This window comes from Sturnira hondurensis, unplaced genomic scaffold (assembly GCF_014824575.4).
Source record: "Sturnira hondurensis isolate 20B ecotype Veracruz unplaced genomic scaffold, ASM1482457v3 Scaffold0020489, whole genome shotgun sequence".
Classification (NCBI taxonomy): domain Eukaryota; kingdom Metazoa; phylum Chordata; class Mammalia; order Chiroptera; family Phyllostomidae; genus Sturnira; species Sturnira hondurensis.
The window spans coordinates 360,485-377,476 of record NW_028093120.1 but is presented as its reverse complement, the minus strand read 5'-3'; the positions used below and the strand labels follow the sequence as shown (position 1 = coordinate 377,476).

The 16,992-nt window shown below is 41.7% G+C and overlaps 1 protein-coding gene across 1 annotated transcript in view; it reads right to left on the bottom strand.

The window, feature by feature from the left end:
- Nucleotides 1-768: 768 nt before the first annotated feature.
- The window catches only part of PIWIL4 (piwi like RNA-mediated gene silencing 4), a 42,766-nt gene continuing 26,542 nt past the window's right edge, over nt 769-16,992 (bottom strand). Inside the window, exons 11-20 of the mRNA XM_037029773.1 lie at nt 14,256-14,367; nt 11,367-11,551; nt 9,211-9,283; nt 8,478-8,678; nt 7,180-7,283; nt 5,601-5,671; nt 4,146-4,299; nt 2,430-2,555; nt 2,172-2,319; nt 769-1,278 (exon numbers count right to left, since the gene is read on the bottom strand). Of these exons, the coding sequence (XP_036885668.1) occupies nt 1,162-1,278; nt 2,172-2,319; nt 2,430-2,555; nt 4,146-4,299; nt 5,601-5,671; nt 7,180-7,283; nt 8,478-8,678; nt 9,211-9,283; nt 11,367-11,551; nt 14,256-14,367 (1,291 nt within the window). The 3' untranslated portion in view covers nt 769-1,161. The remainder of the gene's footprint in view (nt 1,279-2,171; nt 2,320-2,429; nt 2,556-4,145; nt 4,300-5,600; nt 5,672-7,179; nt 7,284-8,477; nt 8,679-9,210; nt 9,284-11,366; nt 11,552-14,255; nt 14,368-16,992) is intronic.

Here is a 16,992-nt window from a genome sequence, read left to right as displayed (position 1 = left end):
TGGAGGCCACAGAGTGTCTCCAGATGAAGGCAACAGCCAACTGGGCCAAAGGCTGTGAGAGGCTGAGCAAGACGAAGACCTAGAGTTGACGATCAAATTCCGCCAAGCGGGGGTCATTGGAGACCTGGAGAAAAACCACCTCGATGTGGTGGTTGTGAAACTCTGATTGGAGTAAGGCATTTGATACATCAAGCATAGACTACTCTTTTGAGAAGTGCTTCTATAAAGAGAAGTGAAGAACTGGAGGGAGAAATAGTTTATTAAATGGAGAAAAAACAGCAGCACATTTATCACACTAGTGGGAATGATCCAGTGTGAGGGGGAGACTGATGAGGAGGAGGGGAGAGAGAAGTTGGGGGGGTGGGAACCGGGAGTGGGTGCACAGGTGGAGAGCCACTGCAGAGCAGAGGCGGGACTTAGGACCTGAGAACTAGGGGCAAGGCAGTGTCTGCGCACACAGACGCCCTCTGGTGGGTGGATGGAAGGGGAGCCTGTGCAAACCCTCCCCGATGGAGTGTTTTTTCAGGGCAGCAGGCAACAAGGTCATCAATCAATGAGAGTGGTTGTGTGAAGTGAAGTAACGTGCCATCAAGTGGGCAAGTGATGTATTCAGCTTCAGAAACACAGAAGAGGGATGGCGATGAGGTCTAGTGGGTAAGAATCTTTTCTGAAATACTTATAAATAACGAGGTTCACATGTAACTTCAGCTGAAATTCAAATAAAAATAAACACAATATGCGATGCTCTAATTTTTCTTTATTTCCTAATAACTATTTAAACCACTCTACAAAATGCTCTATAACACTATTTTTTAAAGCTTCTGAAACATTTAGGGTGGGAATTAGGCCCCGTGTACCTATCCATCAAAACACCATGCACACACTTCTTAGACCGTATTTAGCTTTGTGGAATTACTAATAGGTGATGGTACATTGTAATTCTATATAGCACAGTGAGAATTTACCCCAAGTATGTGACCTTAAAGTAAAACAACACACATTTTTTAACTGTTTCAGATTAAATTGTTTTGTTTTTCCCAGAAGTTAAAACTAAGTGCAACCTCCTTTCCCCAGTCACAGCTGCGAGCTCACAGAAGCTCCGTATTCCCACTGCTCCTGGGATTCCTCCTCTGGCAAGGCTGAGGGTGAGGGTTCACATCATCACAGGTAGAAGAGAGAATTGGCTAATTCCAAACTTGGTGCTTTGTGAACGCTTTGTGCCACGAGGAAGGTCAGCTTGTGTGCATACTGACACGGTGCTGGGATACTGATTAAGCCCTGAGAGGAAAACATATGGGTGGTAATTAGGAGGATAACTTGTTCTTCAAAGTGATTTTTCCTCTGAGATTCTTTCCTCTGCTAGAGATAGAATATTTGTGAAGAAATAATAACTAGACTCCAACAACAGAGGGCACCCTGCTCACGGGGAACCTGTGCTCACTGGGCAGAATGGGGTGGAGGCCCGGCTGGCATCATGGTGCTGGGAGCTGAGAGCCACCACACTTAGGGCTAATCTATGATTCCTTCCGCTTAATGTTTCCAGGGGCTCTGAATGAATCTTGGTCTTGGATTCTGACAGCAGCCCTTGGCCTCATTCACAGGCACTCAGAACAGGGCTAGGCCCACTACTTTACCACCAGACGTCTGAGCTTGCTTCAACTTCCTCATCTGCAACATGGAAATAACAATACCTGCCCTGGCTGGCGTAGCTCAGTGGATTGAGCGCGGGCCTGCGAACCAAAGGATTGCTGTTTGATTCCCAGTCAGGGCATATGCCTGGGTTGCAGGCCAGTTCCTGGCAGGGGATGCACGAGAGGCAACCATACATTGATATTTCTCTCCCTCTCTCCTTTCCTTCCCCTCTAAAGGTAAATAAATAAAATCTTAAAAAAAAACAATACCTGCATTTCCTCAGAGGTTTAAGATAATGAATGTATATAATAAAGTCCTCTGGAAACTATAAATACTAATGTATTGGTTATTTCTATTTCATTTCTATGACAGACTGGGTTTCCTCCACCGTGGACTCAGGAGTCATTCATTCATTCATTCCTCCTTTGTGAAATCTGGCATTGTGCCAGATGTAGGGATACAAAGGTAAATTGGGTGACAATTCCTGGGTGGGAAGCTTGAGTACTGCTACGCAGGTATTAGTAACAGCTGTCACTCACCGGCCAGTTGAAGTACAAGTGGCACAGCTTGAATGTAAGTCTCTGCATGTGGTCAGGCTTCAAGCCATTGTCATCGTAGATGACATTATAGTAAGTAGGATTCACAGTTCCCCGACAGGCAGCCTGGCTGACCAAGTAAAAGTCATACCTGAGGGGAAAATGAAATGAAAGTGACAAAGAAGGCAAACAAAATAAGGCCAAACTTGAACAAAACACAGCAAATGTTTTGTTAAAAGTGGGTTTTCTAAGAACACTTGCCATTCAGGACGCGTGGCTTCTGAATCCACCACAGTGCCAAGTGGCGGGTTCTGTAAGGTGTGGTTCATTTCCACAAAGAAGCGTGGCATGCACTTCTTCCTGACCACGATTACCGACAGTTTGGAGCTTGGAACCAGAAAGACAGACCAGTAAGACAGAGAGAACTAAGACCAAGCCACGCAGCCCTCTGTTTCTCTTGTTTGGTAATTTTAAGGAAATAAATGAATTAATAAACCCATTAGAAAAGCACTGCAAAAAGAAACACACAAAAAAAACCCACCCCCAATCTCTCCTCTTCCCGAGACACATAGTACACAATTTTTAAATTAGGGATTGGCCTCATTTGCTGCAAAACTGTGGTAGGTCCAGTCACTGGCTAGTTTCTATTACTTAAAGGGGACAGGGAGGAATGGTTGATAGGGCAATCAACTTCAATTAGCACTTCTAAAAAAGACTTTCCAGAATTACCTTTAGAGACAGGATTGTTTTTTCCATTAGCAATCATCCCCCTTATTTTCCCCTCAGTCCCTCTGAGTCCTCAAACCCTCGCCCCTGAACACGCTTTTGAAAAGACGGATGGACGGGCCAAAGGCACACTGGGCCAAATGCTCAATGACGCGTGTTACAGTCAGCGTCTGGTAAGCCAAGGCCAAACCCAAATATTGGCCATCACAGGAGGAACTTCTGGGATGCAGAGACCACTGAAATTTCATGGTGATCTCTGGATTAAATTTCAATTAAATTGGTCATGTTTCTGATACCGAGACTTACAAGTCGATGTCACAGTGCAAGAAAACAAACTCCTTGGCACTATCAGCTGTCCCCAAAAGGCATCTTGTGATTCTGAATTCACTGGAGGTCAGTGAGGAGCGAGAGATTTTTGGCTCTGACAGTTTGGATGCAGCTGAAGGTGATGTTGTCCCCAAGCTATTATGCTTTCCTTCCTAAGAGTCACTGATGAAGTCCAGACTTAGATCCTTTGTGGCTCTTGGCTGCGACACGTGGCCAATCGGGGTCGTGGTGGTGTAACCCTACATTCAAGTGGGGCGCTGTGCACAGCTTGGAAGAAGATGCTTTCTGAATATTTTAAGATTACCATCCTCCCCCATTTTCCAGTTCTAATCATTTTCTTGCACTTGCCACCTGACATAATCAATATTGTTCTGAAAATGCTGTATGAAACAGGGGGTCTAGAAACATGACAATGGAGCAAGGTGTCCCGTGTTTAAGACGGGCTGATTTCCAGATGCACCTCAGCGCTCACGGTGCCCGTGGGCCTCTCAGCACCTGCTGTAGGCCTTAGCGGCGCAGCAGGGCCTGCACTGCGGGGGCTCAGCCCTGTGTGTGGCTGCGGGCCTTGAATCTGAAGCCATAGCTTATCTTTTCGCCATGGCATGTTTGTATGTATGAAGCATCTTCACCAGCCAGCGGCCCTGCAGGCCTCCTGCTGAATTTCAGTGACAGCTGCTCTGTCTGGAGGATGTCACCTGCCTTCCTCCAGGTGCCACCACCCCAGGGCCCCAAAGCTCACACCACCCAGGCTATTTATGTCAAACCATCCTGAATAGCCTCCAGTCTAGGGGAAATCAATTTGTCCAGATGCAGAAACAGACAAATTTAAGTGCCTAAAAAAAGACATGCTGCCACATAGCAATTCTAACAGAACGATGAATGTGCTGTAACTGTGAGGGCAGAGGAAAAGCAGCGATTTAATACCTTGTACTTGACCTTGCTTCTGTCACACTGCTCAGCAGCTGTGGCACTTCATATTCGATAAGTGCTTTTAGCTGACCATTCCCTACACCATCACGGTACACAACAATCCGGGCCGGCAGATCCTGATTGTACTTGTACCATTTGTTGAGTGCTCCTGCAGAATTTGGTGTAAGGAAAGGATGACTTTTCTGATGCCAGCAAAGCATACAATCCCCATTAAATATCAATGTTTAAATAAGTTTGCTATCTCAGACCACTGTGAAATAGGGTGATACCTAATTTGGGTTGCATTTGCAATAATATAAAAACAGGTAACTTTAAGGAACATTCCTGTATCTTTGCTATTTGAGGAATCATAATGGTTTCTATGCCATAACAGATTCTTACATGTAGCACATCACTTCAGTGTAATTCTAATAGTTTACCAATAAATTAAATTTTAATTCATTCAATAGACAGATTCCCAAAACCAAAGTGATACTAATGCAGTTTCTTCAAGTCTTTAAATCCTCTCAATAAAAAGAAATTGAGTAATTTTAGGTCATTTCCTTCTCTAATGAGCACAAATATGAACACACAGGAAAGAACTTGGCGGTCCCACTGAAGGCATCTCTTCACATGGACTCACCCAAGTAGATTCCACGTCTGACAATACGGCTTTAAAGACCCTCCACCCACTCTACTAGAAATCGCCGAAAGAGCAGGGACTGGATGGGGACTCCTACCCAACAGAAACTTTACACGACCACTAAAAAAAATACCAGGTTTTGAAGTGAGGAGAAAGTAATAAAATAATGTAGTGATGATGTAATGATTCTTTTTGTGCATATATTATATATACAATTGCATTAGTGTATTGTCTAGGAAATTCATTTTAGTTTGATAGAAGATCACATATGTGAGTCCATTACCAACACCTATCACCAAATCTACTATTTTAGGGGAAAAAATCTTTACAACTTCTTACCCACACACCCACACCCCCCCAAAAAAGTTTAAAGACGGGAAAGCACAGCTCAGGAAGGGCTGGGAATCCCAAGCACGCTGCGAAGGAGTGACGAAGCCAGAGCTGGGCCAGGTCCCTCTTTCTGCTGCATGACGCTGGGAGAAGGCGCCCCTCCTCGCCTGCCATCCTCCCCATCTTCTCGGGCTGTGCCACACTGTACCCGCTGACGTCCCCGAAGGCTTCTCTCCTGTTTCTAGACCTAACGCTGCTCAGTCACAATCCTTGTTCCTCCTGGCTTTCTGCTAATCACAGGCAGACGACAATGTCAATTCTAGTCTGACTGTTAGCCTAAGACAGGACACAGCTCTGGGGATCTCCAACTGGCTGCCAGCTGACTCAGGCAGGCTTGGGGAGGTTGCTTCCTCCTATCTGGTCTCCTACAGACATGTAGACCTTAGATCTGAAGGAATCATCCTTGCAGCCCACCACTTCTGCTATGTGTTTTTTACCGGTCATGAAAACTTTTAAGCAATCTGCAACATCAGTGGTTGTTCTCTGAAGGATACAGCGGGAAAACCACCTAAGGGAAGCAAAGAACATAAGTGAAGTTCAACTTCAAAATATTTACTATAAACATGCATCAGGGTTAAATTAAGAAACAGACATGAGTAAAAATCAATGTTGCGCATAATTTTGTATATGCTGTATGATCACAATTATATTAAAAATTCACCCTCCTCCAAAATGAAATTTATCAAAAAGAGAAACTAAAGCAATGAGCTGACATCAGACACATGTGGGTTCAAATCCTGGCTGGTACACTCATCAACTACCTGACTTTGCTATGTAAACCTAAGCTTCTGTTTCCTACCTGTAACAAGGAAATTTACAAGATGGTATGATAGTTTCTACCTCATACTGTTGTTGTAAAAATTAAATTATATATATATATATATATATATAGTGCTTGGCACAGTACCTGACACATAATAAGCAATAGAGGCCTCTATGCTATGATTATAAAGGAATTTTTAGTTTAGCAGGTCTTCTACTTTCAAAATAGTCAAAGATTTCTCAAACACAAACTTCCACTTCTATTAGAGAGCCTTTCAGGCTTACAATCTTAACATGATTCCCTTATTTAGATTTCAAAGGCCAATTTTCTTGCTAAAGTCATTAGTCAATTTAAAGCACATAGAAAATGAAGATCGTGACAGGAATAAGCATGCCATCAACACTGCTACAGCTCTCTGCACCCATGCAGCAATTATGACGCAGTCAGCACGCTGCTAACTAGCTGGGCAGCCTTTATCTGCCTGCTTAGGGGACTGACACACACAGCCAGGATCTCTATGAGCCTAGAATGAAGTCAGAGGCATGCTGCTATTTTTCCTATTTCCCACATTCCCAACTACATACCCAGCCACAAATTTAATGGAGCAAATCCAACCGCTTAAGTCTAGAAAGAAGAAATTTTGCCAACAGCTTCTTCAGCCTCAAAACATGGAATAGTGTAGTGACAAATATCGAAACAATTCTAAGAACTATAATCTAATAAGAACTATGAGCTCATATTTAACATTAGCCCTAATCTTGCCTATGTTTCTAATGGCTGCGTGAACAACCACCATATCAAATGTCTGTGAGCATTAAGAATGACAAAATAGTCACAAGCATGTATTGAACATTTAAATGGAATAAGGGGCAGATTAGGATACAAATCCAGGCAATCTGATTCTTAACTGCTGGACATAATGCAGGTAAATTTCCTAGTACAATGCTTAAGAGAGTGCAGAAGTTAAAAAATAAATGCACAAGAATTTCTACATAGCCATCATTTTAGGAATACGACTGGCATATGAGCAACAGCCCGTTCTAATGTATGTATAAAACAGTTTTTTAATGAGGCTATTTATTACCCCAATATTATCAATCATGTTTTTTAATTTAGCATAATTTATGACTGTAAGTGTTCATATTTCTTAAATAAGTAAAGAATACACACTATTCCTTGCTGTATAGTCTTTAATAAACCACAATTAATAGTCTAGATAGTAGAAGAATACGTTAAGCTAATTTTAAAACTACCTGGTGATTCTGCGGTTAACACTGGCCACGAATCCAACCACCACGGTCCCCTTGTTGAATGCATCTTTACAGACATCAATGCCAACTACCATCAGGGACTTTAACTGTAAAATTAAATTTTTTCATGACTTAATGGGGTGAGGTATTATGTCCCCAAACAATGACTTAGTATGAAATTTTAAAAAAATTATTGCCCCAGCTGGTATAGCTCAGTAGGTTGCGTGTGGGTTTGTGAACCAAAAGGGTCGCTGGTTCAGATCCCAGTCGGGGCACATGCCTGGGTTGCAGGCTATGTTCCAGGTATAAGGCACACAAGAGGCAACCACACATTGATGTTTCTCTCCCTCTCTTTCTTTTTCCCTTCCCCTCTCACTAAAAATGAATAAGTAAAATCTTTAAACATTATCTCTACTTATTTAATTATTCATGTTAAGCTAGGTGCCAGGGAGGTCAAGGTCCAGGTAAGGAAGATTATTAAACCGGAAGCCAAAGAGACTGACAGATGAGGGGAAGAATACAATATACACTTTGCTTAAAAGACTCACTAGAGTCTAAAATAGCAACCAATCTGTGTGGAGAAGGCCAGGGGCCATTGGTGGTTCAAAAGATTCTGGGAAAGTGGTCAATCCATTTACCCACTGCCTCCGGGATGAAGGAATCTGAAGAGGAATTTCGTTCCTTTTTCTCTGGATCTCTAAGGAATACTCATCCTCACCTGGCTCTGTACCTCCAGGGGGGCTACTGGGGGTCCCCCCATACGCTCGGCTCATGGAAACACAATGGTCAATAGGCCCTTATTTCTCTCATCCCCTCACTTCCTCCCACAGTGGCAATGGTTCAAGAAAGAAGAGAGGATTTTCTCAGTTTCCAACACAGTTTGGAGGTTGAGCCCACAGACTCTGCCAGTTATCCAAGGTCTTGGAGGCACATCCAGGGTGCAAGGCCACTCTGACAGTTGGCGCCTTGTGAAATCAGGTAAAGGCAGAGCCCGTGGAAGAGATTTTAACAGCCGCCAGAAGGCTCCAAATCCAGTCCCTCCAAGTCTATGCCAAACTAGATTCTCTTTCATGAAATATCTGTTGCCAGTTTACCTGGAGCTCTCCGAGAGCGGGGGCCATGCCTCACCTTTGCACACCTTCGCGGTGGCTTGTGCACTGCCGAAACCCAGAGCAGAGGCTCCACAAGCAAAACAAATGCTTCTGGGGTCATGCAAAAACATCTCTTACTTTGATTTGACTTTTAAAATGAATTAGTCAGTTGATGGATTACTAAAAGGAAAAGAGTGGTAAGCTCCTCACAGGAATCTCGACGGCCCACAGCTCGCCCCCGAGTTTACAGGTCATCTGCATGGCGATCTTGGTGGCGATACTCATCATCATTCCCTGTTTACTCAAGGTGTGAACCAGCACACACTGGCTTGGGACGGGGCAGTCGCAGCTCAGGTATTTCTTAATGGACTCATAATAGCTCTGCTGATTGGAAGGCAGAATACACATTACCTGAAAACAAAATGAACAAAAAGTCCATTTACTTACACTGAGAAATAGATTTATAAAGAAAGATTGAATACACGGATTCTCCAAACATCTTTTGCCCTTAAGTTCTCAAGAAACAAAAATGAACATGCCTACAGGGCTTTAAACTTTGACAATGAAGGCCATTTGAAAGGCCTTCTCATCAGCCATCCACTCCACCAAGCCCCAATCCAGTCTTACCTTCCCCATCACCCTTGGCTTTCCCTTCCCCTTCATCTCTCTACTGATTTGATTCTGTTAGTGCCCTCAAGTTCCCTTCCAGCCTAGCTCTTCCCCCAGCCACCTCCCCGCTTTCGCCATGCCCTTCTCCTGCGGCTCTCCAGCTCTCACCCTCTCTGCCTCCCAGCTTCATCCAGAGAGAATTAACTTACAATGTGGTATTTTTCCCATTATGAACTGAACAACCAACATTTTAAAAGAACATTTTTTAAATGACTGTCATACATACTGAAAAATAAAAATTATGTATCAAAATACAAAGTGACCCTGTACTCACCAACTGAACATCAGGATCAACGTGTTTCTGTATGGCGCCAAGAAACGCTGCTGGGGTTTCTTGTACTTTCATGCTGCATAAAGAGAGTAATTTTGAACATATAAAATTCTTCTCTGAGTAGCACATAATCATATGGAGTTAAAATACTACAAATGTATTTTTATAACAGACTAGCAATTTGAGAAAAAATTATTAGAGAGAAGTGGCAACCTTTTGAGTCTAAAATTGTTTCTCCCACTACAAGACATGCCAGAAATATTTAATAATCATTTATATTAGCTTTAAAATAGTTTGGTGGTAAATAAAAATTTTGGAATTGTACAGAATCCCTACAATTAATAATTCTGCTGCTCAAAATCTGGTTAAAAATGAATTTTTAAAATCACCAGTCACAGTAACAAGTGTCTGAAATGGGATTTAAATTAAACTAGGATTAAGATTTCTCTAATACCGAATCTCCGTAAGAACTTTAAAATGAATGTTTCAAAAATCATCAGGTTAGTGAGACCAAGATGTTCAGCTATTCTTGAATCTGTATGATTCAGACTAAAAGATTTTCTTTTCTTCCATGACAGCTTGTTTGGAGCCTAGAATATTTAGCCTTTGTCAATCAAACAGTGAGCAAGTACTTATCAATGACCTGTTCTGTGCTTAGAGCAAGTTATGGGGCAGAGGCAACAGAAATGATTCTCACACAGAGGAATTTATAAATCCACTTACTTTATGTAGAATCACCCTCTCTTAAGTGTGTATGATTGCCTGGCCCATTTCCCAGTGACCTTTTAAAACTTGCCCGCCAGAGGGCAGGACCACTGTCTCCTACTTGCTGATTCCAACCTGCTGTAGGAATGGCTTAACAGCTCTTTAAACAACTCACTGCTTCTGACTTTTCCAATTCAATCTCTTGAATCAGACTCAACCACTATCTCACTGACCATTCCTTCTAAAGCCATCCGGTAATTGTTTCAGATGGGAGAAACTATGCATACAAATATAACAGGTAAATGAATACTTCATGGGGGGTGTGGAGTGGGAGGGAAGGATGGGATAAAATACAGACTTTCAAATAAAACAGGCCAGGAACAGAAGATGGACACGAGCTTGCTCATGGAATTGGTGTGAGGAAGATGCCAGCCTAGGGTCTGCTCAGTGTGGCTTCTTACATTAATCTTTTCCTGCCTTATTAATTAGTTTGTAGTTTAAGAAAAATGAGAGCAGGTGAAACTCAAACCAGGCAATCTGTTAACAGATTTGATGAGAGGAGAATTCTAAACTACAGTATGAAATAAGACTGGGACAATCTGTGGTTTCCGACAATGCATGCACTGCTGATGTAATTAATTAGCAACCATGTGTTTAAAGAATAATTTCCCACCCTGCCAATGAGGACACCTGCATCTCCACCATAACAAAGAAAAAAAGTGTCTATTGCTCCTCACTAAGTATATCAAGTTCAATAAATGAGGCACGACCAAGTTCATGACTTTACTAAAGCAAAGCAATATTCAGTTTGGAGCGTGCTTGTGTGTGTGTATCCCTGTCTAGACTCAAAGCAACTTCTTCGTCTTTCTCATCCCTCCAAACCAGCCCAGTGTCTAACACACAGCTGATACTCAAGAAGCATTCAAAACCTAAGTGGAGGGCCTTGGTTTAATCAGAAAACTGTCTAAATGACTAATTTTATTCTATAGTAATGGAATCAGAAAAGCTTATTTCAAATCTATGATTTATGTTTAATTTTAAAGCCTAAAATGTATGAAATGAGTCAGGAAATACAACTTTATTTTTTTAAATATCCTGTTTGCTGTTAAGTTTTATAGATAACTAACATGAGAGAATTAAAGGGAAAAAGTTGAGTAGGTAATATATGGATTTATACCTGAACTAGCACTGAAAAAACTTCAAGGTAATGAGACTATTGCTTAAAAAACTGTAAAAAAAAGTTTTACAAAGACCAAAATAAAATATATTTTAACTGCATAAAATTTAATGATAGCAAAAATGTATTTACTTACAACTATTTTCTTGGCACTTCAAATTAGGAAACTTTACTGATAAAGAAGCTTTTATAGCTACCTCAGCCCTTATTTCCTAGATTCTGACCAAACCGAATTAATATATTAAAGAGGTTGGGATGATTTTCAGTGTATTCTCACATTTTGGGGTAGTCCACATTAAATCCCATAGAACTTCCAACTCTTCTTAAGCAGCCCAGAAAGTTCTCAGTCACAGTTTCAGCTCTGTTGCTACATATAATCAACCATTTATTCAGAGATTTTGCACTTAAAATCTTGCAAGTTCGAATATCCTTCGACCAATCAGCAGCAGACATGGGTTGACACTGAGAAAAATAATGATCATGACAGGGTTGAACACATTTATCCAGAAAGCAATTCAATAAAGACAGTGAGGATGGTCCACATTTATCCTAAGAGAAGTATTTAGAACTACTTGCTGTTCAGGCTCAAAACTTCAACACAAGCACTGCACAGCTGAACAGAATGCATGTGCTTCCTGGGAGTGGAGGCATCTGAGCACCATGGCTGCAGAGCCTTAGACAAGTCCCTTTACTTCACAGGCCTCCACTGTGTGCAAAAAAAAAAAAAAAAAAATCATCTGGTTCAAACACCTCTAGGCTCCTTTCCAGCTCTAAGAATCTCTGACCTTTATTATGAATGGCGGCTTAGATTAGAGGGCTGTCCAGCCTGGACTCTTTAATCTAGGCACCTGGGTCACTCAAATAGAAAATGCTGATTACTGATACTCCACGTCCTCATGCTAAAACTAACAACCCTACAGGGTGGTTAAGAATATATTTATGCAAGGAGCAGCTACACCTAGGAACAAAGATAAGGCCAGAACACAAGCTCCTCGCCCACTCTTGGAAGGTTCCCCAGGTGACAGGAAAGACAAGCGTTCTGCACTGAAGAGGGGAGACTTTAGACTGGGTACACTGGTCCCTAGCCTTGTACGTATATCCATGGACTGCAGGTGAATGGAAATGTCCTTGGTATTGTGAGCTGGGAAGAGCCACTGTTAGAATTTAAAAGCAACACATTGTAATCTAATTCCTTGCTGCTCAACGTGTTGTCTTGGAGCAGCATGGCTCTCTCCTGAGAACTTGTTAGAAATGCAGAGTCCCAGGCTCCATTCCAGATCCTCTAAATCAGAATCTGCTTTTTAATAAGTTCCCAGGTGATTCATCTGCACATGAATGTTTAAGAAGCCTTGTAATCCCCTTGTTTTACAGACCCCAAAGCTGTGACGAGAGAGGTTATGGAGCCCGTCGGTGGCAGTGACAGGTTTAGAATGCTGGTCTTCTTGATGTTGCAACCAGAGCACTTTTCACCAAGCACTCTGACTTCCAGCCACCCGCCATCCTCAGGTGGCTAGGCAGGGACTTCACTCCAGGAAGAGACCTCAGGCTGAGAATGGAGGGGAAGGGTCAGCCCCTCCATGGAGGGTTCTATCTGGAGCCAAGGTTTATGCCCTCCCTTTATAGCCAGAATGAGGAGAGTCACGCCCTCTCATCTATACTCCTACATGTTATGGGCAGGCAAAAGACCCAGGACAAATGCCCATGGCCCACTCTGGGGTCCATGAACCTTTAGTTTACTCATCTCCTAGAACCCAATGTCGGAAAAGCAGACTTGGTCAAGAAGTCGATGACCCAGTCACATCTAGCCGCCTACTGCCACCTCGAGGAGGCAGGTTCTCCCATTTCATGTTCCTTCTATGGAGCCCTGTTTCCATGCAAAAAAAAAAAAAAGTGAAAAAAGTGAAAAAAAAAGCTGACAAATAGAAAACTTTACTTATGGAGATAATGAGACAGGTCATTTTAATATTTAAATTTAAATCCTGCTTCATATGTGGAGCTAAAATTGAGCTTCTCTTTACTGATTCCTGACCAAGACCCTAATGGGGGCCTACATTTTAGTACTTTAGATAATTGTGTGTGGTTTTGTTTTGTATTGTTTTTATAAGTAGTTGTTTTCAGCTTCTCCAATAAGGTTTTGATAATTTAGAATAGATTATCAAAAACAAATGATGAAAAAATCCCCATTCTGCCAACACAAACCAACTGCTGCTTAGTTTAAACTAGTGTTTAAACATGTCAGTTTATTATATCAAAGAGGGCAAGAAGAGAGCCTTTAAAATGAATAAAATATAATTGAATTTTAAACTGGGAAAAGTAGAAATGCAATGCACAATTGTATAAAATAGATCCATTTCTTCCACTGAAGCCCTAAAGAGCCAATGATTGGCCTCTTCAAGTTTCAGAACATAGTTCCCCCTAAATGCCACGGCTGGGGATGAGATCTATGCTACTTTCTTCATGTTTATGCCAACTGAGCAGCCTTTTACTTTGGGATGATAACAACTCTGGTATCAGGAAACATGATTTATTGAAATTAACCCTCGCCAGCTAGCAGAATTTTCCCAGGTACTATGAATGTTTTTTAGTAACATAAGAGTATTACAATACTTGATAGTAGGTGGGCATGTTTTAATTACAATGGCTTGAAATGCCAATTTTTAATGTGTCTTTAAATGTGACACATCACACNGCTGGGGATGAGATCTATGCTACTTTCTTCATGTTTATGCCAACTGAGCAGCCTTTTATTTTGGGATAATAACAACTCTGGTATCAGGAAACATGATTTATTGAAATTAACCCTCGCCAGCTAGCAGAATTTTCCCAGGTACTATGAATGTTTTTTAGTAACATAAGAGTATTACAATACTTGATAGTAGGTGGGCATGTTTTAATTACAATGGCTTGAAATGCCAATTTTTAATGTGTCTTTAAATGTGACACATCACACTGACTGACATAAATCCTGTGCTCTTGGGGCCGCTAAGCCCATGCAAGTACACTGGGAATGAAGCGGAAAAGAGAGGGGACCTCAAGGTTTGGGACAAAGAGAGCATAGAGAAACCAAATGAATATGACAAGCCCACATAGTCCCTCTGGCATGTGATGGAACTTACACACAGTCAAGTCAATTACTGTTAAATATAAATAAAATCACAGCACTTACTATGTGGCCTTGCAGTAATATTTTTTCTGAAGGCACAACCCGGCCAGTCAGTGACATCTGGCATCCGAAATTCAGCCCCCAGGTCTCCAGCTCAAAACGAGCGTCCTTGTTTCTGTGGATAGAGTTGAGTATTAAGTCACTACAGTGCTTCTTTTCTAAAGAATTCTAATCATTAGAGACAATTGAAACTTACTGAACTATTCAGAGGCTGATTTTTTTCGGATTCCTGACTTCTGTTTCTACTCACTAATTTTTTTCCTCCTGCTCTATAGAATTTGGGGCGTGAGACCTGGGACTTGCAGGGATGGAAGAGACTCCCAGGGTGGCACACTGGCCGGTGAAATGGGCCTTGGAGCCAGACAGACAAGGGCTTGCCTCCCACCGCTGAGAGTACTCATTTAAGAATACGAGACCCCGATCAGACTTTTAACCTTTTGATCTGTGGTTTTCTTATTGGCCAAATGTATGGATTACAAAACTAGCTACTTCATAAGGCTGATAGGAAGATTAAATATGAAGATACATGGCAAGTGCCACCCCAGTGCGTGGCAGATGCTGTGTGCTCAACAGATGTAACATACTATTCCCGATAATAAACTTAATAAGGAGAGATTGGGGAGTTTCTGGATGTGGAGACGTCTTCTGGGAATAACTGAATTTGTGGCTTGAGAGTAGACAGAGGATGATACAGAAAAGGAACACGAGAACCTTATGCTTCAGAAGAGTCACCGGATAGACTGGACAGTGGGAAGACTAAGGAGAGAATATTAATATTAGTAATAATAGTCACTTTATCTGCATAGTACTTTGAGGTTATAACTTAATGCGCTTTAATCATAGTTCATGTATTACCGCATTGGATTATCATATATATCATAGATTACGGTACATATGGTCATCGCTACTGGCTGTGAGCTCCTTGCGGAGAGCAGCCATACTGACTTCGGGCTCTGGCACACGTTGTGCAGGAGCCAGTACATGGTGAGCCAGATGCTCACAGAAGAGACTGACGTAATTCACGCTTTTACTCACCTGTCAAAACTGCCCCTCTCTCTCTAGGGAAGCTCAAACCTCTCTACCACTGCCTCTCCATGACAGCTCATTATTTCCATCTACTCATGTTATGTCTAGTCTAGTCATAATGACTACTTTGAGTTAATTATTTTGCCTCCATACTATCTGTCAAAGATGAGATGGGTGAGGCAATCCCTGGTCAGGATACTGGGCTGAAATAAACGGGATTACTGGAAGATGGCAGGGATCTGTCAGGAAGACTAATCCATAAAGGGAGAAAACAAGGAATAAGTAGGAATAAGTTATTTTCAACTAGGAATGAGTATGGGGGATGTCCAGGATAAGTGACATAAAGAGTAACCATAAAATAGAAAATTATGAAACCACAAGCATTATAACAGAAATGCACATTTATCATATAAAAACATTAAAAAAAAAAAAAAGCAAGTTACAAAACATGATGCATAGGCCCCGGCCAGGTACCTCAGTTGCTTAGAGCATCATCCTAATACACCAAGGTTGTGGGTTTGATCCCAGGTCAGGGCACATATAAGAAGCAACCAATAAATGCACAAATAAGTAGAACAACAAATCAATGTTTCTCTCTCCCTCCCTCTCTCTCCCCTCTCTCTCTCTCTCAAATTAATAAAAGTTATTTTAAAAAAGCATGATGTACAATGTTATGCCATTTCCCTAAAAATAACATGATTATATGCATTTGAAAATATCTGAAAGAATACATTATCATTCATTCAATTATAATTCATCCACGTATTTAATAAATTTTACAGAGTATGCACACACACCTCTTTTTTGTTTTGTATGTAAATTTCTAAATTCTTCCTTCAAAATTTTTTAAAAGATTTTATTTATTTATTTATCTTTAGAAGGGAAGGAGAGAGGGAGAGAAACATCAATGCATGGTTGCCTTTTGTGCGTCCCCTGCTGGTAGTTAGCCTGCAAGGAACCGGCCTGCAACCCAGGCATGTGCCCTGACTGGGAATCGAACCATGGTCGTCTGGTTCGCAGGCCCGTGCTCAATTCACTGGGCTATGCCAGCCAGGGCCCTTCCTTCAAATTTTATCATTTTTTAAAGAAAAAAAGGTCATTCTACAACAATGTTGCCCAGTAGAAATATAAAGCAAGCCACATATTTAATTTGAAATTTTCTCATAGCTGCATTAAAAAGTAAAAATTAACAAGCAAAATTATTTTTAGATACATATTATTTAACCCAATGTATCCAAAATGCAACCATTCCAAGATGCAGCATCGACCACATTTTAAGTGCCCAACAGTTACACGAGGCTACCGTGCTGGACAGTGAAGTTTTAGGAGGTCAGAAGGGAAACAGGGAGAGGCTTTCCATCATGGAGTACAGAGAACTGTCATAAATGAGGGCAGGAATGCCACCGAGAACCAGGTGGGCTGAACCGAAGGGCACAGAGGTATTCCTAAGTTTAAACAATACATGGTGGGGTTTTCCCCGATGACCAGTGTGTTGAGGCCACTTGGCTAAGATTTGAACATTCCTGACCCTGACTGTTGGGGGCATGTAGTGGTTTTAGAGCATTTTGTTTTTAAAGTTACAGTCCTCTTTCCTCTTCTTCTTTCAAACGTCTACCCAGAACCTAAATGCACTCAGTGGATGAAAGCAGAGCCATCTAGCTGAGGCAGGGTGGTTCTGCCGGAGCAGCCTTCGCCTGCCTCCCTGCAACCCGTA